At 35.5% G+C, this 27692-nt stretch overlaps 1 protein-coding gene across 1 annotated transcript in view; it reads right to left on the bottom strand.

Annotated features, from left to right (window-relative positions):
• MCF2L2 (MCF.2 cell line derived transforming sequence-like 2) overlaps positions 1-27692 on the bottom strand; it is a 195338-nt gene that overhangs the window by 142372 nt on the left and 25274 nt on the right. Inside the window, exons 2-3 of the mRNA XM_011382746.2 lie at positions 22525-22608; positions 14532-14646 (exon numbers count right to left, since the gene is read on the bottom strand). Coding sequence (XP_011381048.2) covers positions 14532-14646; positions 22525-22608 — 199 coding nt within the window. The remainder of the gene's footprint in view (positions 1-14531; positions 14647-22524; positions 22609-27692) is intronic.

Genomic DNA, 27692 nt, shown 5'->3' with positions numbered 1-27692 from the left:
TTGAAAGAAAAAATATGGTAAAAGGTATACCATGCAATGATGACTAATTAGAAGAAAGCCAGTGTGGCTTTATTAATATTAGAAAAAGCAATGTTGAAGATAAGGAGTATTGGCAGAGATAAATGATTCATAAAGATAAAAGGGGCAGTTTATCAGGAAGACATAACAATCCTGAATGTGTATATATGAAATGATATTGCTTCAAAATAATCAACAAGTGATAGAACTAAAAGAAAAATAGGTAAATACACAGAGGTGGATCTTAGTAATTGATAAAACAAGCACCCAAAAAAATCAGTAAGGATATAGACCTGACTTTGAGGAACTTGACATCCAACAACTATAGACATACCACATTCTTTTCAAATGCTCATTTATCAAAATAATCCATTATTTATCAAAATAGTCCTAGGCCATAAAGCAAATCTCAACAAATTTTAAAGGACTGCAAAGGGTGTATTTCTGATCTCCATGTAAGTAAACTGGATTTCTATTATTCTTCTGTTTTCTATTTCATTTATCTTTCTTTTTTCTTTTCTTTACAATTTCCTTCTTCCTTTCCTTGGGTTTCACTGTCATTCTCTCTCTTTTTTGTTAAACTTCTTAAGGTGGAAGATTAAATCATTGATTTTAAACCCTCCCTCTCTTCTATTATAAGTATTTAAAGCAACAATTTCCTCCTAATCACTGTTTTAGCTACATCATATAATTGTTGATATATTTTTATTATTCAGCTAAAAATGTGTTCTAATTTCCTTTGTAATTTCTTTTTTTAGCCTATGGATTATTTAGAGGTGGTTGCTTAACTCTCAAATATTTTGTAATTTTTCTAATCAATGGTAATAGAAGTCAGAATAGTAGTTTCCTTGGGGAAGGGAGGCATAGAAAGGAGGTGGTAAGGGGTGCAGATATAGATGGAAAAGAAGAGGAGGGAAACTTTACAGAAATATGCTACACTTTGATCATGGTATATAAACAGGTAAATATTCATTGAATTATACAGTTGAGATCTGTGTACTCTACTCTATGTAAACTATAAGTTTAAAAACCAAAAGAATAAAATAAATTCAAGTTGTGAAAAAAAATGACAAAGTTTAAAAAGAAAGATCGCTATTTATCAAGTGCCCAACATGTGTCAGACTGATCAAAGAGGATATAAAGATGAGCAAAAATTTTGTAGTACAGCAAAAACAAACTGACATTAATAATAAATGATCATTTTAGATAATAATAGCTACTATCTACTGAGCGCCCATCATTTGTCAGGCACATTAATTTTTTATATCACTTAATCTTAACAAAATAGATATTTTACCTAAAATAGATATTGTTATCTATAAAACAGATATATTGTTATCTGCATATATATAGTTATCTATAAAATAGATATTGTTATCTCCTTTTTATAGATGAAGAAACAAAGGCTGATAGAAATAAAATGACTTGCCTGATGTCACACTAGCACAACTGAATTTCAAACTCGGAATTCTGATACTAATGAGCAGGCTCTGAACCCTACCGTCTTACTCTCCTTCGATTTCATCTTACGGCAGATTTGCTTCTATCTCTGACAGGTTTATTCTGTATATTTTGCAGTTCCTAGTGTTTGCTTTTTCTTTTTTTTTTTTTTCTTTAAATCAAACAATCATTGGTGAGTTGTGAGGGAGCATCTGGAACTCTTAAACAAGGTGGAGCTGAGAGAGGCTCAGCAAATATCATATAGTACATAAACACAGGCTGTTTTTTGATCTATGAAATAAGATCAACTGACAACCCACGTGGCTTCCCAGCCAAACTGCGGGCAAATGCCTCTTACAACAAGGTTCTTGTTAGCTCCGTGCAGAACAAATCCCAAAACCAGAGCATCTGGGTAAACGGTGTGGGCTCTACTGGGAAAGTACCTGTGTACATAAAGGGCTGTGTCTCCTGATACATTGTGCATAGGCCATAGTTCAGAAAGAAGAAATAATGAATCACAACCATTTTAAAGGCAGTCTTCCCAAAAGGTTTACATTCTAAACATACAGTAATATCAACTGCTGTGGGTTTTTTTCTCCACCCTATCGAGTTCAACAAAAGCATCAAAACCTCAACTAAACCAAATGCACAGGAAATGGGGTTTCTGAACAATGTATTTCTTTAGGTAACACTTTGCTGTTTTTATCTCTACTGTTACTTTTAAATAACACTAAGGTCTTATGATGTGCTAGACAACTGCATAAATGCTATTTAGTATAATCCTCACAACCAGGTTGGTCATAATATTTCCACTTTATAGATGAGAAAACTAATACTGAGAGATGTTTAAAAACTAATAACTTGCCCAAAGTCACACACTTATGTGTAGAGTTAAGATTTAGTTGAAGTCTTCAGACCCTAAGGCCAATGCTCATGCTATAAAATTCATACAAAATTCATGTATATATATACATATTTAGTATGGAAAATATTTTCACATATTTTTTCGTTTTCCTATCTTAGTAACTCCTGATTGAACTTTTGATGAGTCAAAACTGACATTCTGAATATGACTAAACATAAGAGTTGAGGTAAAGGTGTTCTGATCCCAAAATACTAGAAAAGTTTTGTGATGGACATGATATTTATTCTCTAAGCGGTACTTTACATCCCCATGGCTGTTTTCATAACTGGCAATCTGTACATCTTAATCTCTTTCAATTTTCCACTTTTTCCCCCTAACCCCCTCCTATCTGGCAACCATCAATTTGTTCTCTGTATCTATGAGTTTGTTTCTGTTTTGTTTATTTTGTTTTTTAGATTCTACATATAAGTAAAACCATATGGTTTTTGTCTTTCTCTGTCTTACTTTTGTTTTTCTCTTTTTTTCTTGATGAGTATGGCTAAAGGTTCATCAATTTTGTTTATCTTTGTAAAGAAGCAGCTCTTTGTTTCATTGATCTTTTCTATTGTTTTTAAGACTCTATTTCATTTATTTTCTACTCTGATCTTGAGTATTTCCTTCCTTCTACTCACTTTAGGTTTTACTTGTTCTGATTTTTCTAATTCCTTTAGGTGTGTGGTTAGATTGTTTATTTGAGATTTTTCTTGTTTCTTGAGGAAGCCCTGTATCGCCATAAATTTCCCCTTTAGAACTGGTTTGTCTGTGTTCCACAGATTTTGAGTCATCATGTTTTCATTTTCATTTGTCTCAAGGTATTTTTTTATTTCTTCCTTGATCTCATTGTTAACCCATTCATTGTTTAGCAGCATGTTATTTAGCCTCCATATGTTTGTGTTTTTCTGTTTTCCTGTAATTAATTTCTAGTTTCATACCACTGTTATCGGAGAAGATGCTTGATATGATTTCAATCTTATTAAATTTACTGAGACTTTTTTTGTGGCCTAACACGTAGTCTATCCTGGAAAAACGTTCTATGCACACTTAAGAAAAATATGTATCCTGCTACTTTGGGGTAATTAGTCCTAAAAATATCAATAAGTCCATCTGGTCTAATCTGTCACTTAAGGCCACTGTTTTCTAAGTAATTTTCTGTCTGGATAATCTATCACTGATATCAATGGGATATTATTCATGACTTCTTATTGCTCCTATAGTAAACTGGCAGTGTATATTTACTGATATATTTGAAGGTCCTGGGATTCTCACTGTGTCATATCACAAAGGGTTTCAATTTGTAGCTTGCAACACTGCCTCTAAACAAGAATTTTATCTTGTCCATAAAAATCCCTGAAACATGGCATTGATTTGGCTTCCTAATGGATAAAAGTCCTTTCAGTCACCAATTTCCAGAATAAAAAGGTTTCATTCATATTGAAAATTTGCTCTGGCAAGTAATTTCCCTCCATGATCAGCTTGTCTAGAGTTTCAAAAAATTCTTCAGCCGCTTTCACATCCGCACTCACAGACTCACATTCGCTTTCTTATTAGATAGTGAATAACAATTCTTGAATCATTTAAACCACCGTGAACTAGCATTAAATTGAACATCGTAGCCAGGTTCAGCCTTTTCTTTCAACATCGCAAGCAAGCTTTTACTTTTGGCTGTGAAGGTCATGGTGCTGAAAAGGTGACGCTTCCATGTCTGATCTTCAATCCAGGTAATTAGAAGTTTCTCCATATCTGCTATCGCTGCTTCTCGAATTTTTGTTAGTTTCATTGCCTTCAGTGAAGCAGATCTTTTAACAGCTTTTGTCACTTTGTTCTTGCTTTGCAAGATCGTAGCTATGGTGAAATGGAGCATGCCTGACCGGTGAGCAAAAATCATTACTGATGTTCCACCTTTGTAGTCCTTAATCACTCTTAATTTTGTTTCCAGGTCTATCACTCAATGTGGCCTCTTACTGGCAACATTAGCAGTGGATTTTGTTTGCTTAGGGGCCATGATGAACTAAACAACACAAGATTAAATCAAGTACAAGAGAAAATTATATGATCAAGAGATAACGTAAACACAAGATGTATGAGGTTGCTGCTGGCAAAACACAGCATATTATTTTACAGCAAACATTTTTTTAAGTAGAAAGAGTACACTCTAAAATAAAAAAGTTACAGTACAGTAAATAAATAAACCAAGGCAGGAGATGTCTCAGCTCAGGCAGAGAAAGAATTCACCCTTCTTATAACTTTTTGTTCTATTCGGGCACTCAAGAGATGGGATGGTACCTATCCATGTCTGCTTTACTCAATTCATGAATTCAAATGTTGATCTCTTCCAGAAACGTCACAGACATACTCAGAAATTGTGTTTTACCAGCTATCTGGGCATCCCTTAGCCCATTCAAGTCCCACAGGTTCTATTTCTCCAAGAAACCCTGACTAATACATAGAGAGTGTCAAGATTGAGATAAAACCATCTCTAGAAAAAAAAAGTTCACTCTAAGAGCAAAGATACTAAAAAGAGAGTCCTGGTAAATCATGGTACTAAATGGAGAAGGATTCAAAGAGGAAGTCTTGGAAAGGTAAAGCTTCTATGAGAGAAAAAGAAAGGAAAGGAGAAATAGTGACTATGTGATAAAGACAAAAAGATGCAAGAGGTAAATTTTAGCATCCAACAAGAGAAAAAAAATCAAGGATACAAATCTTTTTCCCCTAACTAATTGTTAAGATCATCAATAAAAGATGATCTACACCTTTAAAAGTACATCGATAAAAGATGTACTAACAAAAGATAGTATTCTTGAATTAGGAATCTTGTAAACCACCCCAAACTACCAACCCTGTCCACTAAATGCAGAGATGCAAGAAGTATTCATCTATACAAAGTTACTATAAAGAGGACAAAACAATAAGAATCAAAACTTTTACCTTCAAGAGAATGAGAACATCAGCTACAAATTGGAAGAAAATATTTGAAAAAGATATAGTAAAAAACGAAAAACAAAAAACTGTTAAACAAAGCATACAAAAAACCTTAAAACTCAACACTAAGAAAACAACAAACGATCCAATTTAAAAATGGGCAGAAAACCAAAATGAACATCTTGACCAAGAAAATACACAGATGACAAATAAGCATATTTAAAGATGTTTAACAACATATGTCATTAAGGACTTGCAAATTAAAACAACGAGATACCACTATGCACCTATTAAAATGGCCAAAATTCAAAACACCAACAACACCAAATACTGGCAAAAATGTGGAGCAACAGGAATTTTCATTTAATGGTGGGAATTCAAAATGGTAGAGCCACTTTGGAAGATCATTTGATCATTTGATCACTACAAAACTAAACATACTCAAACCATATGATCCAGCAAGCTTCTTGGCATTTATCTAAATAAACTGAAAATTTATGTCCACACAGAAACTCACATGGATGTTTATAGCAGCTTTATTCATAATTACCAAAACTTAGAAACAACCAAGATGTCCTTTGGGAGGCGAGTGGATAAACTGTGGTACATCTAGATAATGGAATCTTATTCGGTACTCAAAAGAAATGAGCTATCAAGCCATGAAAAGGCATAGAGAAAACTTAAATGCATACCATTAAGTGAAAGAAGTGTGAAAAGGAGACTTCCATGACGTGACCGCTGTCATACCCGCAAGCTAGATCTGGGCCACAAATGATATTATGTCCTGTAAATTCCCTCAGAGACTATCTGATCGACTTCTCCCCTATGCCCCACAGCATGCTTGTTCCTAAAACAAACTGTTGCCCTGTCCTAGGGCAAGCATGTAAGGTATTTTCCCTTATCTGGGATGGGTCATGCATCAGTGCCCCATCCATCCTGCTCTGTTCTATACCATTCTTTAGCACCTGCCATGCAGTGTAGAGGATACCCACTTGTCTCGCCGATGCCCAAGATGTGCCTCATAGTAAGTTTCCCTTAATGAACTGTTCATTGCCAGACTGGTGCGGCCTGCCTCTTTTTTTAGTTTTTCTGTGCCCTCCAATAACAGAGTAGATTTTCAGTCTCAGGGCTTTTCCCTGGGTCTGTGTGTACAAATAAGAAGTCAATCTGAGAAAGCTACATACTGTGTAATTCCAACTACATAACATTCTGGAAACAGCAAAACTATGGAGACAGTTAAAGAATCAGTAGATGGCAAGTGTTGCAGGGTCGGAGACATGGGAGAGATGAACAGGCAGAGCACAAAGGATGTTTAGGGCAGTGAAATTATTCCATATGATAATGGTGGATATATGTCATTATACATTTATCCAAGCACACAGTATGTACAACACAAGGAGTGAACACTAATATAAACTATGGATTTGGGGTGACAATGGTGTGTCAATGTACTTCATCATTGTACCACTCTGGCGTGAAAGGTTGTACCTTGGGTGGGGGGTGGGGGGGCATCAAGGATTGGATGGTAAATTTCTTAACTTTATGCTTAACTTTGCTGTGAACTTAAAACTGCTCTTTTAAAAAGTCTATTTTATAAAAACATTTTAGATAATGCAAATTCCTCCAAAAAATTAGTCATCGAGCAGAAAAAAAAAAAACCCTGTAACATAATGAATTACATGTCTACAAACAAGAATTTGGAAGTATGGGGGAGAACACCTTAAATAAGAAACTCAAAAACCAAGAACGGAAATGGATTTTTTAATGTATAAAGAAAAGAAAAAATAAGAGATTTTTAAAGTCAGAAAAATAAAAGGAAAAGATAGAATCATACAAGAAATGCAGTCTAAATTACAAGATACACAGGGATAACATATTTGAACAAAAATTTAATAAGGGACAATGAATAACATAAAGAAAACAAGTGATTGAAAATGGGGGGCAGGGGGGCGGGGACAGTAAAAAAGGTTAGAAAGCAAGTGGTTGAAATTGAAGCCAGACAAAAAAGAGCCAACATACTTATAATCGAAGTCCCTAAAGACCAAAAAGGAAATGAAAGAACAGAAATAATATTCACAAGTATAATTCAAAAAAACTTCCCAGAAGTGAAAAAAAAAGACCTGAATCTACATATACTTGATGGGACCTAGCAGGCCCCTGAGAAAGTAGATCTGAAACAGTCAACTCTGAGACATATCTTAGTTAAACTGTTAAGTTGTAAGAATAAAGTAAAAATTCTAAGCACCTCCAGGCAAAAAGATAAAATAATTTACTAGAACAAGAGAAATAGATAGTCATCATACTTCTCAAAAGCAAAATACAAGAATGGAACATCATCCTGTAACAATTCATCACCAAAATGTGTGAACCAAAAATTTTATATCCTGACAAGCTGGTTTGCAAGTATTAAGGCAATATAAAAACTCTTATAAACATGTAAAAACTCAGGAAATTCTGTACCTAGGATCCCTTTTTGAAGACTCTAGTAAAGATCCAATCGAAAGATAACTTGGAGAAACCAACAAAGGGATTAATTTAATATATTTAATTGTAGGTCTAATACTAAATATGATAGAAGAATAACATATAGAAATAACGCAAGTTAAAAGATGGAGGAAGAAAGGCGAGGAGAAGAGAAAATAACAAGGACGTTGTTGTAGAGGTGACAGGTGGGAATCAAAGGATGGTGTCGAAAATGACAAATGGCACCAAAAAAAGGTATATACATACAAGGACAAAATCACAAACCATCCTAAATAGCAAATTAAAAATAAAAAGAGCAAAGAAAACACATCATGTAGAGAAATGCAATAAATATACCTAGTAGTTATAACAAAATCATGACAAAATTGAGACCATATCAGTCATAGCAATAAATATGAATGGGTTTAATTCATCTAATGTAAGAAAAGATTTTCAATTTGACTCATAAAGTGAGAACCAACTATATACTGTATACAAGAGAAAAATCTAGAACTAAGTGATTCGGAAAGGCTAAAAATAAAGAAATTGACAAAAGTATACTAAGCAAATGGAAACAATAGCAAGGGGGTTCAGTCTTGATATCAGACAAAGTATAATTCAAGCCATAAAGCATTAAACATAACAAGAAACACTTTTTAATACTAAAAGTCACAATTCACAATAAAGATAAAATAGTTATAAATATCTATGCTCCAAATAACATAATAACTAACTTTATAAGGCAGACACTAAAAGAGATAGGAGGAGACAGAAATACACTTTACATAAGAGATTTTAATATACCACTTTCAGTATAAGACAGAGCAAACGTAACACATCCATATGGTTATACAAGACCTAAACAACACAATACGGAAGATGTAATGGGTATGTGTTGAAATTTACATCCTGATAATAGAGAATTCATCATTTTTCTCAAGTACACATGGAACATCCACAAAAATTGATCCTGCTATAAGGCCACAAAAAAAAAACACCTGAAAATCAAAACACCTTCCATTAAACAACTCTTCAGTTAGGGGAGAAATATAAAATAAAATTACAGAATTTCTAAAACATAGTGATAAAAATACTACATATCAGAATTTATAAGATACATTTAAAGAAGGGATCAGAGAAAATTCATAACCTTAACGTTTACATTCATAAAATAAAAATAAATATAATTTTCAACTCAAAAAGTGACCAAAAGAAAGCAAACCAAAAGCACAAGGAAGATGATATTAAAGATAAAGGCAGAAATGAATAAGACAAAGAGGAGGAAAACAATAGATCTAATTAACATATGAATATCCTTTCCCTGTCCTGAGTATCCTGTCATTCTCTTCTACTCTATCAGTTCTTCCTGGTTCAAAGTCACAAGCCCTCTGCCACCGCCTATAAAACATTCTGCAACCCAGGAAGGGCTCTCATGCCTGGTGACCATGGTAACATGTAGGAAGATGCAAATTTTTATAAATAAGAATCATAAAAGGAACTAGGGTGGTTTCAATCTTTGGAATCTGAAATGGAAGCTAGACAATAACGTTCATTGCAAAATCCCCTTTCAGGCCTTCTTACCTGTTGTCTCTGTTTTATGTTGAATCCAAGAGGTGGGGCTGGGAGTGGGTATGAGCAAAGGCCAAGAGGAGGAAAGGGGAATAACTGGTCAGACAGCTACTCTTTCTCAAGAGACAAAGAGCATTCGAGGAAAGGAAAATACTCCTTTACCAGCAATTATATGAGGAACATAGAGCAGAAAAAAGGAATCAGGCCCAAACAAGAGCTTCCTTGTTCTGTCTAATTTTCTATATCTGTGAGATGGGAGTTTCTACCCCTCAGTGCTTCTCTCTACACTTGTTGAGATGGCACTTGACATACTATCCTCAGTGTGACTCAGAAAAGGCTGTAAGTACAAGGTGAAAGTCACCCATTTCATTTAGCTTATGACTGCATCCAGGGACTCAGTAAAATTAGTGAGCTTAAAACAAATATAATGGGGGGTGGGCACATCCACTTGTTGCCCACCTCCCTGCTCACTCTCTTCCTGGTTGCTCCCCACAGAAGGAGAAGGTGCTAAAATGATGGGTGATTATTTTGGAATGTAACAAGCCAAAGAGGGAGACCAAGTTCAACTCCCTACAGCCCAGGGAGGTCAAGATACGAGAGAGGAATAGGATTCTCCTCTCAGTCATTGTTCCCCTTCTCACCCTATAACAATACCTTCTGACTGAAATGAATCATATCAAAACTGAAAATTCTACCAACATTTCTTCTTTAGAACCTACTGTGTGCTGGGCACTGTACCAGGGCTACAGATTTAAAAAGAAGAAGAAGAAGAAATTGGCTCTTCTTCTTGAGTAGTTCATGGTCTAATGGTATTCTCATCTACTATTGTGCTATACAAGGGGTAAGCTCTGAGTTCTGAGGAAATAGAGTCTGTGAGAGCAAAATAATGAATATGTAGGAGTTAGCCAGGCCTAGAAAGATGTTCCTGCAGAGAGAACCACATAAGCAAGGCCCGGGGACCACAGTATCCTTACCTCAAACCAACAAAGCCCCAAATCCTCACATGCCTACATAATGCATACCATATGTGGGGATGGAAGGAGGAGAGGGAGGGAATTGGTGAAATGGAATTTAAGCACGGAACTTTGAAGAAGTACATTAAAAATAAATCCATAGCCTTCTTTCCAAAGTAAGAGGGTAAAAAACAAAACCAAAAAAACCCATCTTTTAGAGTGGGTATAGTTAAAGCAAACTAATCAACTTCCTAATCTCCACAGGTGGGATCAGACTCCAGGTGGCCTTTCAATCACAAAGCTGGTGTTTACCACTAGATCACATGAGGCAGATGGAAAGCAAGCACAAAAGCATGTGCGGGAGCACACACATACACACACACGTGTGCGGCTGTTGTGTAAATTCCAAACCATACGTTAGTTAAGTAGGAGATGATATCATAAGCAATACAAACTATGGAGGGTGGGGCTAGTCTACTTTGCTGGAGAGTGGACACAGCAATATCTAAGAATCAGATTTGAAGGAAGAAGTAAAACTGTCATTATTTGCAGATGACATGATACTACATTTAGAGAACCCTAAAGATTCCACCAAAAAAATCTATTAGAATAATAAATGAATTCAGCAATGTAGCAGGATACAAAATTAACATTCAGAAATCAGTTGCATTTATGCATCAATAATGAACAATCAGAAAGAGAAATTAAGAAAACAATGCCATTTACAATTATATCTAAAAGTATAAAATATTTAGGAATAAATTTAACCAAAGTGGTAAAAGGCTTGTACTAAGAAAATTATAAGACATTGAAGAAAGAAATTAAAGAAGATACAAATAAATGGAAGCATATACTGTACTTATGGATAGAAATAATTTACATTATTAAAATATTCATACTATTCAAAGTAATCTATAGATTCAATGCAATCCCTATCAAAATACCAATGTATTTTTCACAAAACTAGAACAAACAATTCTAAAATTTATATGGAACCATAGAAGACTTTGAATAGTCACAGCGATCTTGAGAAAGAAGAACAAAGTTGTAGGTATCGCAATACCTGATATCAAACCATACTATAAGGCTATTGTAACCAAAACAGCATGGTACTGGCATAAAAAAAGACACATATATCAATGGAATAGAATAGAGAGCCCAGAAATAAACCCATGTCTATATGGTCAATTCATCTATGACAAGGGAGGCAAGAATATATAATGGGGTAAAGACGATCTATTCAATAAATGATTCTGGGAAAACTGGACAGATACATGTAAAAAAGTGTGAAACTAAACCATCTTCTTACACGATATACAAGCATAAACTCAAAATGGATTAAAGACTTAAATGTAAGACCCAAAATCATAAAACTCTTAGAGGAAAACATATGCAGTAAACTCTCTGACACTGCTCTTAGTAACATTTTTTCTGATGTATCTCTTGAGGCAAGGGAAACAAAAGAAAAAATAAACAAATGGGACTACTAAAACTAAAATGTTTTGCACAGTAAAAGAAACCATCAGCAAAACAAAACGGCAACCTACTGAATGGGAGAAGATATTCACCAATGATACATCTGATAAGGCGTTAATATCTAAAACTTATAAAGAACTGACACAACTCAACACCCAAAAAAATTAAAAATCCAATTAAAAATGGGCAGGAACCATCTAAGGAACTGTCACAGATTAGGGACAAAGGAGATACAACCTACTAAAATGCTGTACCAATGTTAATTTATTAGTTTTGATGTCAACATTAGGGGAAGCTTGATGAAGGGTACAAAGGAAAAAAAAATTTTAAAGAATCCAGGACGTTTTTGTTTCAAGTAGAAAGCAAATGCTCATTTGAAATTCAGGCCAGGAGAAAAATGAATAAAGCATTTCCAGGACTCAGGCCTCTCACAGCTACAGATTTATGCCTCCATTATGATGCTAATCTCCTTGCTTTGTAACTGTCAGTTTACCTATGTCCTCCCATTAGAAAGTAATACCATGTAGCGCAAGAACATTCTTATCATCTTTGTATTTTCAGCACCTACCCTAAAGCCTAATAGGTAATAGGGTTCAGTTGGTACAATAATTCTTAAAAATTCCATTCAGAGAAGAAACAATAGAAATTGTTTCAATGACCAAATTTGTTGTATTTATACCTTCTGTTTTCTTAAAGATCTTTTTCACCTTAAGATCTGTGTTATCTACAAGCAGAACTTCTTTAACACTGTGATATCTAATAAGACAAGGCATAGCTAACCTCAGTCAATATCTAGATTGGTAATAATATAGATATCAAATCATGTGGGTTCCTGCTTCATACTATACTGTTAACATGATATACATCATAACCAGGAATACAACATTAAAATAGTTAACATTAACTTGTTGTTACTTCAGAACATCAGAAATAATTTAGGTTCTGGTTTCATGTGTAGTAATGTACTGGCTAAAAAAATCCCTGATTTATTGGAAAGAAGTTATTTATTTCTCCATAGTAAACAAAACTATTTATTTATAAATAACTTCCTTATGAACCAAGAGATTTATAATTTTTCAGTAAAGAGTTATAGAGTATTAGCAAATTTTACATCCATCAAATGCAGATATTTACTAGATTATAAACACATGTACACACACACACACACACACACACACACACACACACACACACACACAAAGGGTCAGAGGACCTGAATAGACATTTCTCCCAATAGGACATATAGATTGCCAAACGATATATGAAAAGATATTCAGCATAAGCATCAGAGAAATGCAAATTAAAACCACAATGAGCTATCACCTCACATCTGTCAGAATGGCCATCTTCAATAAATCAATGAACAACAAGTGTTGGCAAGGATGTGGAGAAAAGGGAATCCTCATGCACTGTTTGTGAGACTGCAAATTAGTACGGCCACCATGGAAAACAGTTTGGAGACCCCTCAAAAAATTAAAAATAAAACTACTTTATGACCTAGCAATTCCACTTCTGGGTAGTTATCCAAAAAGCTCCCTAACACTAATTCAGAAAGATATATGCTCCCCTATGTTCACTGTAATATTATTTACAATATCGGTGGTACATATATACAACGGAATATTACTTGGCTATTAAAAAGAATTAAACCTTCCCATTTACAAAAACATAGCTGGACCTAGAAGGTCCAGATAAATCAGAGAAAGATAAATATCATTTATATGTGGAATCTAAAGAACAAAATAAACAAACAAACAAAACAGAAACAGACTCATAGATACAGAGAACAAACTGGTGATTGCCAGATGGAAGGGAGGTTGGGAGTCTGGGTAATAAAGGTGAAGGAATCGAGAAGTACTAATTAGTAGTTACAAAATACTCAAGGGGATATAAAGTACAGCATAGGGAATATACTCAATAATATTGTAATAACTATGTATAGTGCCGTGTAGGTACTAGATTAATTGTGGGGGATCACTTTGTAAATTATATAAATGTCTAACCACTATGCTGTATACCTGAAACTAATATAATAATACTGAATATCAACCATAATTGAAAATAAATCTTTTAAAAAAGAATCGGGTTTGGACCTCACTCCCAGCTCTATCTCTGTGAAATGACTGTCACCAATATGAATTCTGCCTTGCACTCCAATCTTTGGAGACCTGGCTATTTCTTAACTTAAATGGCATGAAGATGTGAGACCCATGCTGCAGAGAGTGGAAGTAATGGATGCCTGAAAGCATCTCTGTCATTTTTTTTTTGGTCTCCACTACAAGCACATTTTTCATTCTAGCCTTTCAGTTTCCTTGCTCTGTGCCTTAGTTTCTCCATCCAACAATGTCAATTATAAAATCTGTCCCTAAATTCCTTATTTAGGGGAGATAAGTAATTCCTAACATGGCTTAAGCTCCTTGAGCAGTAGCCATGTGTCCCAGAAGACAGGCCCCAGGAAGTCAGAATCACCTTAATCTAGAACAATGAACCTAAAGGTACAAAGACAGCTTTGGCTGTTCAATTTTTCATTCACTCAACAATGTTTATTAAGTAACTCTTACAAGCACCACAGAGACAGATGTTCAGAGACATGATGTTCATGTATCTTTGTTTTCTAGTCTCATTACACATCACTCATCTGTGACTAATGGATAAGAGAAATTGACCAAGTTATATACCAGTGAGAGCTGTGCCTATGGAAAGTTACATCTTAATTCAGCCCTGCCACATGGGAAATGCGGAATAAAGCCAGTGACAAGGAAGGTAGCAGAATGCTGTGTTCAGCTCACCTGGGAACACTAGTCAGGTAGGTCATGACATTCAGGAAGTCTTCATCTGGGATGTGTTTGAATCCCACAAACTCTGGAAAAGTGATGATGGGGGCACCATCTTTCCCTCGACCTCCTGCAAGAAAAATGGGTAGTCAAGATAATAGCAAAATGTTTTCATGTCACACCTCTCCAGGTAAAGGAGTCTGACTAATATCAAGTTGGGAGATGTGCATTGGTCTCCCCCTTTCAATCTATATTATTTTACAGTAGAATGTGGAAAGGTTGACACTGAACCATTTTTAATCAAGTCTCTCTCCTCCTTCATATTTGCTCAGTGATGTGAGAATTCAATTTTTTAATTCTTTGAAGATAGTTATTGTATAAAAGGTAATGTTGATTTAATTATTTTAGCGTAGGTAGTATAGTAAATAATGCCAAAACAAATATATATTATTTCTCTTCATTTTTGTAGTCAGTAAATATCAAAGCTAAAAATAGCATGGTGATTAAGAGAGTTAGCTCTAAAATCAGACAACCTGGTTCAAATCCTGCTTTGCCACTTAATTTCTATGTGATTTTAGGCAAGATACTTAACTTATATACGAGTTTATATATTTATATGTATAATATACATGAATAATATATATGTTAATACTGCTTGTAACTACCTCAAAAGGTATTGTGAGGATTAAGTGAGAACATATGAAAAGCACCTTAGCAGAGTGCTTATTACATATTATGTGCTCAATAAATGGTGATAGTTATTATTATTATAAAGAGGCATAATCAGCTGTTCTTCAATAACTTATATGCAGAAATATAAGACATTCCAGTGAGTAAAAATGTAAAATTAATATTTAAATATTTAATTCATTGGAACAGAGACCACCAGATTAAATTAAATCGATTCTATTTCCCAACCTCCTTGTTAGATGTAGCCACATGACTAAGTTCTATCCCCACAGTTCCCAAACTGTGTGTCAGCTACTCAGAAAACCACAGTGAACTCACAGAAGCATCTTGAATATTTTAAATTTTTGAGGAAAACAGCAATAGTTGGCATCTGTTAGACACCATGCATGCGACTAGCTTGAGGTAGTTCACACTTTCAGCATTAATGCACTATATTCTTTAGAATAGCATTGTTTCTTTGTAAAGGTGGGTTTTTGGTGGCTGCTCAAATAAAAGCAAGGGTAGTATGAAAATCAGTGTAGAACAGGAAATGAGGTTGGTGACATCTAGTCTGATTCTAAGGTTTGTGATAATTGTAGTTATCTAAGAGTGAAATTTAACCGAAGTGCATCCTACAATAGATGATGGAGAGATGAAAAACTGCCATCTGCGACAACATGGATGTACCCTGAGATAATCATGCTAAGCGAAATCAGCCAAACAGAAAAAGTTGAAAACCATATGATGTCACTTATATGTTGGATATAAACCTAAAAGCAACAAACAAACAGGAAAAACAAACAGAGACTCATGGACATGGACAACAGACTAGTGGTTACCAGAGGGTAGTGGGTAGGGGGGAGGCAGACGGGGTAGAAGGAGTCAAATATGTGATGACAGAAAGAAATCTAACTATGAGTGGTGAAGAGACAATACAATGTGTATGTATGCCTTCCTATTGAATTGTACATCTGAAACTTACTGGATTTCTTAACCAATGTCATCATAATAAACAAACAAACAAACTTTTTAAAAAAAGAGTGAGATTTGAATATTAGTTTTTCTTTCAACTTATGTGTATTTATTTTTTCAAATGGCTATTCAGTTGTTAGGATTTATAGATTTATTAAGATGTTTTAACCATTAGGTATTGATTCTGGCCAAGAAGGGCTATGAAAAAATTACTGAGGTACTGAGGCACCAAGAACTGAAGCCATTGGGGAACCTGTGCCCTAGACAATGGTATATGAACTGATATGCTGCAAGCACCTTCCAGGTGATGCCTGTGGAGGAGAACCATGCTAAGAGGAATGATGACTACCAAGTAAAGCCAATTGCTACAAATGATTGCATGTATTTCACATATCTAACAAAAGAGGTATCAGTGTAGGGTGTGGTTAGTAAGGACTGTGTGATAAATATGGGTGTGGGATCTATGAAGAAATTACAGAAAAGAGAAGCAAAGGCAGGCAGTCTATCTGATGACATTACCATCAAGATCATCCAACCCATTCTGCCATTCTTAGTGCATGTCTGATAAGCATCTTCTGCTCACATTCTAACTTTCCATATAAATTTGTTTCAAGGGAAAGAATGTGCTATTGAACAAACATGACTATTTGTACATGTAAAGAGTAAGTCAGCATTTTGGTAAGTCTTTTGTGAGTATTGTTAATGCAAATATTTGGTTCTCAAAGACAAGTCAGGAAGGTATGAAACTGTGTGAGATTTGTCCGGATGACTAGTCATTCTCCAGGAAGTTTCTCTTTACTAATCCTGTATGCTGAAAGTTTAAAAAAAATACCAAGCTTTGACAAGGAGACTGAGCTACCTCTTTATGTTGACTGAAACCATTTAGATCAGATACATTCAGCTTTTACCTAATATTCTTCCTCTTTGCAGTTTCACAACCGTAAGGAAGTTCCAGAGAAACCCAAATTAAGAGAATCTGCATCTCTAGTAAGACTAAATTTAGATGCATTAAAACGCTGTATTAGTTGCATCACCAATATTTGCCAAGAGAATAGCTAAAACATTTCAAGGAACCAAAACACCCTGAAATATTCGTTATGATATGATTACACGATTTAATGATTTTACCTTTTATCGTTAATTATAAATTAAAGCTAGTCACACCTAAATGGAGAAAGGTAGGTGGAGTTTTCTTGTATCTTGGTTAATATTCATACTCAACACTAGAGAGGCCCTACCCTTCCCTGCCCCAAGGCTAATTTGGGACACCACCTGCTGTTGAACATTAGTCTTAAGAGGCGGAAGCACCAAAGAAACAAAACTGAGCCTCGGGACAGACGTTGCCAACCCACAAGATATTCAGTGCCACCTTGTGAAGAAACATGGAAATGCAAAAGGAAGAAAGGGCCAAAGAAGCCTCATTCAAGGAAGATAAAACCAAACTACTGGAACTAAGTAAAATGATTACCTAAATAAACTTCATTCCTCCTAGTATAATTTTTATCTGTTCATTAAATGACATGAAGAATTCATCATATAGAGAATTTGGAATGCTGGGAAATCCTATAGGAAGATGGTGAAGACCAACAACAGGAAAGAGAATGAGGCAGTTACAGCCATTTGCCTTCTAGTATCTATTTTCCTTTTCTCTTTCCCCAAAAGAACTGATTTTAGCTGGATAAATGCCAGCCACATACCCCGGCAGACACTTTGGAAATCTCGCGGACTGGGATAGTAAACAATCTGTCCTGTATAATCAAGAATTGTCATATATCCTATGTGATTTTCATATATCCTACCAGAAATGCAATATAAGTGAAAAATCCATCTATTTTGATCTGATTCTAGACTCTAACTCTGTTTTACACATAATCACCAAGTTTTAAAAATATTTTTCCAGTTTTATTGAGATATAATTGATATATGACATTGTATTAGCTTTAGGTGTACAACACCATAATTTGATATATGTATATATATTGTGAAACAATCACCACAATGTTCAGTTAACATGCATTACCTCATACAGTTACAAACTTTTTTTCTTGTGGTGAGAACTTTTAAGATTTATTCTCTTAGCAATTTTCAAATATAAAATACAGTATTAACTACAGTCACCATGCTGTACATTACATCCCTAGAACTTAGTTACCTTATAACTGAAAGTTTGTACCTTTTGATCACCGTCACCCATTTCTCCCACCTCCACCCCCACTTCTGGCAACCATCAAATCTGTTTCTATGAGCTCTCTTTTTTTTTTTAGAGTTCACCTATGAGATATCATAAAGTGTTTTTCTCCGACTTATTTCACCTAGCATAATGCCCCCAGGGTCCACCCATGTTGTCACAAATCATAAAGTATTTTTAAACAGTTTTAATAGATACTGAATTTTCCAGGAACGCAAGTACCCTATAAACTAAGGGAAGATAATACTTTCCTTTGTTCAGAACTTTATCAACAATCGCTTACTATTTTAGAAAATCTCTACGGTAAGGCCACTCAGGGTGTCTGATAACTCATAACACCACCCTCACATTTGCACCTGTCACACACATGGGGAAGCACCTGACGATTTCATTATTTTTTCTGGTGTAGCTAGAAATACATATTGAAATACATATTATTTCATTATGCTTACTTTCCTTTTATTTCTCCTTTACATTACAGTTCTCCTTTACATTTCATTAAAAAAAAAATTTTTAAGTATATGAGTAAGTATGGGGGTGAATGTTCACCCTCTGTGGACACACAGCTAACTACATTTCCCAGCTTCCCTTGCTGTTAAGTGCATCCATATAACCGAGCCAAGTTCAAGTCAATGGAACGTAATCTGTGCTGTTGCTGAACTGAGGCTTTAAAGAAGAAGCATATTCTATTTCCTTGTCTGCTTTCTGGATGCAGATAATGAGAAGGCCACAAAATGGATAATAAGTAATAAGAGCCACGAAGTGAAAGGACCCTCCATTAGTAAATCTTCACATGAAGAAGAGTCATCTGCTGACCAGAAACATCCGTGCTGGACTGATCCAAGAATAAGATCTAAATTTCTATTGTGTTTGTTTGAGTCACTATACACTTCAAAGTCTATTTGTTACAGGTTACAATATCTATAAATTTTATTTCAAGATGGCGAGGGGCAATACAAATCATTTGGTATATCGAGGAGGCATTTGGTCCATTGAGAACCATTTCTGCAGCCTGCACTGCCCAACACAATAGCCACGAGACACATGTGGCTGTTGAGCATTTGAAATGTGACCAGTCCAAATTGAGATGTGCTGTAAGTGTAAAATACAAACTAAATTTCCAAAACAAAATGTAAAGTAGCTCATCAATAATTTTGAATATTGATGACAGGTTGAATAATATTTTAGATATAGTGGGTTAAATAAAACATATTATTAAAATTAACTTCATGTGTTCCTTTCTGCTTTTTTTAATATGGTTACTACAAAATTTAAAAGTACATATATAGGTCACTTTATATTTCTATTAAATAGCACTGCTCTAGATCTTCTTGCATTGGTTTTTATTTCCCTTGTTACTATCTCCATCTCTGATTGAGATATGTGTTTTGACTCCACTCACTTCCTTGGTGAGAACTCTCCACTTGCCTTAGGGAACTCCACCACTGCCAACCCTGGGCTCCACTTGCATATGGGCGAAATGTTAGGGACTCTACAAAACTAAGAGTATTCTATGCCTTCATTATTAATTATTTCTAAGACGATTAAAGGCAGGGATGGGGGAGAGGCATCCAGACTGTGATTCAAAAGAGGAGAATGACTATTAAAAAAATAAAGAAAGAGAGGAAGAGAAAAAAAAATTTCATATATGATAGAGGCTCTGTTCATCCCTCCGGTGACCAAATCAAAGTTGTGAAGGAAACAAGGAGCAGCAGCAAGGAAAAATCACCTGGGATCTAGATGAATAAGCCATACAACTATGCAGAAATCCAAGAAATCACTCTGTAACAGCAGAAGGTAGGATGGAGGTAGGACGCAGGGCTGCCCGGTCCTGAGCGGGCTGAGTGAGACAGAGGCTGCGGCAGCGGCAGCAGCAGAAGCCTCTTAAAGGGGCATGTCTGCGAGTGGATTTTGGTAGTGACGGACCTGCTCGCTTTGAGCACCAGTGCCTGTTCGGCTGCATGTAGGGGGCACCAGGGACTTACAGGGAGATATTGTCGGAGTGAAGGCCTAAGCAAGACTCTCTCGGTACAGAAGTGCCGGCGGAATCCATTGTTCCCTGTTGAGCCCTCCCCACTACCAGTGCGCCAGACACAGCCCTGCCATAGCTGTGACGTCATCAAACCGGGTCACAGAGGTCGCTCCGCCCAGATGATTCTCTGAAACTCTGCCTCCCCCAACTTGTGGCCCCACCCAAGCCACATCCAGGTATATTCTCAGTGAGTCAGGTGCTCCTTGCTGAGCAGTGTGCCTAGACTCACACTGGAGCCAGCTGGCTTCAGTTTCTGGTGTGGCCTTTTGAGGCAACTATAAGCACAGCATCTTTGGATGACTTGCTGAATCTTGACAGGTGGCCCCGGAGGGGTAGAGGCTTGGGCTAAATTTGGCCTGCAGCTGAACCCCTCTCAGGACTGTGCCACTGGACACCTACTTCACAAATCCACACTAATAAGACTGGGAGACTTAGGAGCTTTGCTTATTACATAGAAACAGACACGGAAAGGCAGCCAAAATGGGAAGACAAAGAAGCAGAAACCATGTGACAGAACAAAACAGAGATCCAGATATAATGGAGTCAAGTAATCTAACAGATGCAGAGTTTAAGACAGTGGTTATAAAGATGCTCGATAAACTTTTGGGAAATGTAGAGAACTCCAACAAAGAGATAAATTATATATTCATTATATACTCATTGTGTAATTATATACTAATATACCGAGGCATTAGAGTTTTGGTATAAAGCTGTAGGAATCCACCTTGCCCCAACCCATCATCCATTCCAGACATGGTGCATGTCGGCCTTAGGGCCTTCCATGGTGCAGGGCCACAGCAGCAGTTGCCAGAAACCCAGAGAGAGTCCCCATCCTGCTTTTCATTTTGGATAATCATAGGTTTGCTGTGAGAAGCTCTGAGACTGCACCTTTAAGAGGTTGGTGGGACGCTCCTGCCAGAGCCAACGCTGTGGTATCTAGACGGAGGATTCGGGGAGCAAGGCATCCACTGGCCTCACAGGACAGACCAGGAAGACTTGAGCAATTTAAAACTCAGCACCTATTATGTTTCGGGCTCTGTTCCAAGCACTGGCAATGCAGGCAGAAATAAGAAAAATGGGGACTTCGTACTTACAGAGCTTTCAGTGACTATACGAGCAGTGACTAATGTGGTGAATCCAGAGAATTTCTCAGATGTTCTGGATTGTGTAAGATGTCACCACTTAGGACACAACTCTGGGATGGGAGAGGTATCCAAATAACAAAGATTAAATTTCCCTTAAACTCAGTAGAATAAGGAGTTTAGAGCAAATTAAATAAGATTTAGGGAAAGAAAGGAAATGTGACTTTTTTTACATCTCATGTCGTAGAGTAAAATAATCCACACCAACTACATATTCTCTCTGTGATGTAACTAAGATGGCTTTGTTGCATTTTTCAGAAGAGATATAAAGGATACAGAGTGACTTGTCACCTTATTCCTCTGTGATGTGTGCTAAAAACATCTAATCTCACTATCCCATGCTTCCAAGCTGAAGCTAACTATAATTTAGGGTTTGGTACATACCTCCAGTTTCAGTAATTAAAGTCATGTCACCCTTCTCTAAATGAATAATAGTAGTCTAGTAATGACAACTTTTCAAGGTTGTGCCCAGGCTCAGAAAATTTCTATCATTTTATTAGTATTAGCCTCTCTTTATTCCCAATCAAATGCCTAATGCAAAACAATGTCGTTATAATTAGGTCCTTAAAAAGGAAGAATAAAAGACAAATTTCTCAGAGAACAAATAACCTCAGCAATGTTCATTTACCCTTAAAACCAAGACTCTCTAAAGGTTAGATCTTAGCAGAACAACTAACAAGAACATTAGAAGAACATCATGGTGTCAGCTGATGTCACTAGTTATTTATTTTTTCTTCCTAAAAACTTTTTCGGCTCTGTTCTTTCATAACCTTGAAGAAATGTACTCCTTTGAGAAACAACAATTTGCACCCAACAGCAAACAGAATGCCTTCTATGAGATCCCACCCCCTTTCAGCTGAATAGTCCCCAGTTCATTTTAGTCCTAGGTGAGGCTTAAGGGGTGACTGAGTCTTGAGTATAATGTTCACCAAGATTCAGGAGGCTGGACTCTCCCAGCTGGACCCCACAACAAAATCTAGAAATGCAAATGAATTTGCCCCTTACCTGAAAGAATGGCAAATTGCCTGTGAAGTTGTTCAATTATATCCACTGCCAACAAGGGCCTGATTTCCTGCTGCATAATTTCATCTGTGCAAATGAAATACAAATTAGGTTAGAACCTTGCAAATTACAAAGAAAAATTGAAAGGAAGAAAGGAAAGCTCTACTATTAGGAAAATGTGGGACTTATCAAGATATGGTTATAGACACATTATTCTGCCTATTAATTCAGCATGAAGTCAGGATAATGTCATGATACTCTAATGTAGACCAATCAGAGGTTGTATTTGCTAAGCTTCTCAGCTTTGGTGAGAAGGTTAAAAGAGATGATGCATATGGAGATGTACACAGTAGGTGCTTAGTAAATGCTGGTTATATCCATTTTTCTGGACAGGTCTTTCCCATATTTATTTTCTGAAAGTTGTAGAAAGGATTGGACAAGTGTCAACTTAAACCTTAAAACCCTTCTTGGTAATTCTACCTTTTTTTTTTCCTCCCCTGGAAGAAAGGGAGTAAACTCAGGCTGGAGCTCCTAAAAATTCAAAGAACTCCTGCATTGCTATTAATTTTATGGGTGCAATGATGGTACTGTTGTTATACTTTATAAAAAGGGAAGGCCTTTTCTCTGAGATACACAAAGTATTTAACAGTAAAATTTTAAGAAGTATGAGATCTGTTTAAAAAGATTCCAGCAGTCCTCTCTGCCAAAAATGTACAGGGAGAAGGGGAGATGAATCCAGATTGAGAAAATGTGGATAATACTTGAAGCTGGTCGATGGGTCCATTAGGGTTCATTATACAATTCTTTTACATATATTTCAAATTTTCCATAATAATATGTAAATTACAATTGGATAACAACATAGAGAATTTAAGCAGAAAAAAGAGTTATAAAACTGAAGAGTTTTTCATAATACAATCTCCCAGTGGTCTGGGAAAGCGGCATATTCAAAAACAGAGCTGGATTATTATATTTTCATGCCTGAGGGAGTACATTTAAGAGACAATGACTCCAGAGAAAAACAGAGATTATAAGATGCAATTTATCATTACTATACCTCAATATTTGAGGTGTGCTTTAAATTAAACATTTTAAATTAAAGATGTAAGATGTGAAAGGGACAACAGGAGTAAGCCAACCATCCCTTGCGTCATCTCATTTTTTAAATTTTATTTTGTTTTATTAAAATATAGTTAATATACACTATGATATTAGTTTCAGGTATACAACAGTTATTCAACATTAATATACCTAATAAATGATCATTATGCTGTCTAGTAACCATCTGTCATTGTACAAGGTTACTGCAATATTATTGACTCTATTCCCTATGCTATACATACCCATCTCATTTTTCGCCTTAAGCCCATCCCCATCCCGGTTTGGCAACCATCAGCTTGTTCTCTATACTTATGAGTCTGTTTTTGTTTTGTTTTGTTTATTCATTTGTTTTTTGTAGATTCCACATATAAGTGAGTTCATACATATGTCTTTCTTTATCTGACTTCACATGATACCCTCTAGGTCCATCTATGTTGTCACAAATGGCAAGATTTCATTCTTTTTTATTGCTGAATAATATTCTATTGTATATGTGTATACCACATTTTATTTATCCATTCATCTGTTGATGGACATCTAGGTTGCTTCCATATCTTGGCTGCAATGAACATGGGGGTGTATATATCTTTTCAAATTAGTGTTTTTATTTTCTTCTGATAAACACCAAGAAGTGGAATTGCTAGATAATGTGGCAGCTGTATTTTTAATTTTTGAGGAATCTCCATACTGTTTTCCATAGTGGCTGCACCAATTTACAATCCCATCAACAGTACACAAGAGTTCCCTTTTCTCCACATCCTTGCCAACATTTGTTATTTGTTGATTTATTGATGATAGCCATTCTGATAGATACATTCTGATAGCTCATTGTGGTTTTGATTTGCAACTCCCTGATGATTAGTGACGTTGAACATCTTTTCATGTCTGGGAGAAATATCTGTTCAGGTCCTCTGCTCATTTTTAATTAGATTGTTTGGGTTTTTTTTGGTGTTAAGTAGTATGAGTTCTTTATATATTTTGGATACTAATCCTTTATTGGATGTATAATTTACAAATATCTTCTTCTATTCAGTAAGTTGTCATTTCATTTTGTTGATGGTTTCCCGTGCTGTGCAAACTTTTTAGTTTGATGTAGTCCTGTTTGTTTATTTTTTTCTTTTGTTTCCCTTGCTCGAGGAGATAAATCAAAAAAGATATTGCTAAGAGTGATGTCAAAGAGTTTACTGCTTATGTTTTCTTCTAGGAGTTTTATGGTTTCGGGTCTAACATTTAAGTCTTTAATCCATGTTGAGTTTATTTTTGTGTATGGTATAAGAAACTAGTCCAATTTCATTTTTTACATGTATCTGTCCAGTCTGCCAACGCCACTTACTAAAGAGACTGTCTTAACCCTATTGTATATTCTTGCCTATTTTGTCATAGATAAACTGACTATATAGGCATGGGTTTATTTCTGGGCTCTTTATTCTGTTCCATGGATCTATGTGTCTGTTTTTATACCTGTACCTTACTGTTTTGATTACTGTAGCTTTGTAGTAGAGTTTGAAATCTGGGAGTGTGCTATCTCTCACTTTGTTCTTTCTCAAGAATTCTTTAGCTATTCAGGGTCTTTTGTGGTTCTATATACATTTTAGGATTAGTTGTTCTACTTCTGAGAAGTGTCTTTGGTATTTTAATGAGGATTGCACTGAATCTGCCTATTACTTTAGGCAGTAAGGACATTTTAATATTAATCCTTCCAAACCATAAACGATATATACGCTTCCATATACCTTATTTGTATATTCTTCAATGTCTTATAGTTTTCAGAGCACAGGTCTTTCACATCTTCGATTAAATTTATTCATAGGTATTTTATACTTTTTTGATGCAACTATAAATGGGATTGTTTTCTTTATTCCTTCATTATTGGTGTATAGAAATGCAACAGGTTTCTGTTTATTGATTCTGTATCCTGCAACATTACTGAAGTCATTTATTAGTTCTAGTAGATTTTGGTGGTGTCTTTAAGGCTTTCTTTTTTTTCCCTCCCCTCCGCCTTTAAGGCTTTCTATATAGAGTATCATGTCATCTGCAGATAATCAGTTGTATTACTTACTTTCCAGTTTGGATGCCTTTTATTTCTTTGTCTTGTCTAATTACTGTGGCTAGGATTTGAATAGAAGTGGTGATTTGGACATCCTTGTCTTGTTCCTGATCTTAGAGGAAAGGCTTTCAGCTTTTCACTATTGAGTATGACATGATCAGTGGGTTTGTCACATATGGCCTTTATTATGTTGAAATATGTTTCTTCTATCTCCACTTTGTTAAGAATTTTATCATAAAAGGATGTTGAATTTTTTGAAATGCTTTTTCTGCACCTATTGAGATGATCATATGATTTTTATCCTTTATTTTGTTAATGTGATATAGTGCATTAATTGATTTACAGATGTCGAACCATCCTTGCATCCCTGGGATGAATCCCACTTGGTCATGGTGTATAATCTTTTTAATGTGTTGTTGAATCTGGTTTGCTAATATTTTGTTGAGAATTTTTGCATCTATGTTCATCAAGGATATTGGCCTGTAATTTTCTTTTTTTGTAATGTCTTTATCTAATTTTGGTATCAGAGTAATGCTGGCTTCATAAAATGACTATCTTAAAATCAAAGAACCATTAAATCAAACCATCATTAGTCAAGGACCATCTGCATAATTATGAAGACTATGTCTACAGAGAAAGATTTAAGATATAATATTAAGGACATAAAAATCTTATGTATGGTATGATCGTGGCTAGGTAAAAAAAGAAAGAAGAAAGCGTGTGGTATATTTGTGCATATGTGTGCAGGCATACGAAAAAAGAACACATGAAATAGTTACTTATGTTAGAGTGATGGGCTCATACTGTGGTTACACCCTATAACTTACATAGAGAAAAGTATGCTCTGGTAGCCTTTATTTTTTTACGCTAACAGGACTTTATTGATATACAATTTACATGCAGTTCAATGCACAAATATTATGTGTACAGTTTGATGAATTTCGACAACTATATACACTGATATAACCATCTAACAAATCAAAATATGGAACATTTCCATCACCCCAGGAAGTTTTCTTGTGACCTTTGCCCCTAACTCCACACTTGTGAGAACTCCACATATCACAACCCTCCTTCCCATAAATTTTTGAGTTAAAGACTACATGAGTGCCTCTATCAGTCATGATCCAGGCCTCAGTGCTAGCAAGGCACACTATAGTTCTAAACATCCACTCTCTTAACACCACTGGGTCCCCAGGGGAATACTTCTTGACATCTCTTGGTCTATGTCCTCAAAAGGAAAGGTGACTGTATCCAAATGCTAGGATGGTTTACGGGTTGTGCCACTGGTGGTATCAGGGACAAACACTGCTTCTGAGTCCTGGGAGGATTTGAGCGGTGAAGATTCAAGCAGTGGAAGTGCTTAGTTAAAAGAAAAAACAAATTAATTAACTTGCCAAATCCTTCCTCTCACATGGCACTAATGCTGTAGATTCTTATATAATGACCATGTCCAGACACAATACCATGTCCAGTACTACTAAGCATCAGTGTTCTTACTTTTTTCTCTTCCAATTCATTATGCAAACATTCAAATTTTGAACTCCTTGAACACAATCACATTTTACTTAGATCACATTTACTTCAGATCACTGCTCCCGAGAGCTCAAATTATGTGAAAATCTCAATTATAACAATTTGCTTTTCCTGAGATGAAGACAAGAAAAAAATATTTTATGGGTTAATTAATGATATGTGGATTAAGGATATCTTTATTACTCATCCATTTCACTAGCTAATTAACACAACAGTCAGACACAAGCAGTAATTTAATTTAGTCATCTTTGCTATTTTCTGATTTTTAGTCATATAAAAACTATAGTTTTACATATTTTAATTTTGTTCTTATGAGAGTATGTTTGTCAAGGTAGAATATTTTATTTAACTGTGGCATGTGGGCCTCCATTTGTACTCTTGACCCAGGCTCTGCAAAGGCCTACTTAAAATTGCTTTGAGAACTGATTAAATATTAACTAGGCATAAGCATTTCTGGTTTTGAATACATATCCAAATCTCTTTTCTC

This window comes from Pteropus vampyrus, unplaced genomic scaffold, assembly GCF_000151845.1.
Source record: "Pteropus vampyrus isolate Shadow unplaced genomic scaffold, Pvam_2.0 Scaffold14, whole genome shotgun sequence".
Taxonomy (NCBI): domain Eukaryota; kingdom Metazoa; phylum Chordata; class Mammalia; order Chiroptera; family Pteropodidae; genus Pteropus; species Pteropus vampyrus.
This window is presented reverse-complemented; position numbering and strand designations above follow the sequence as displayed.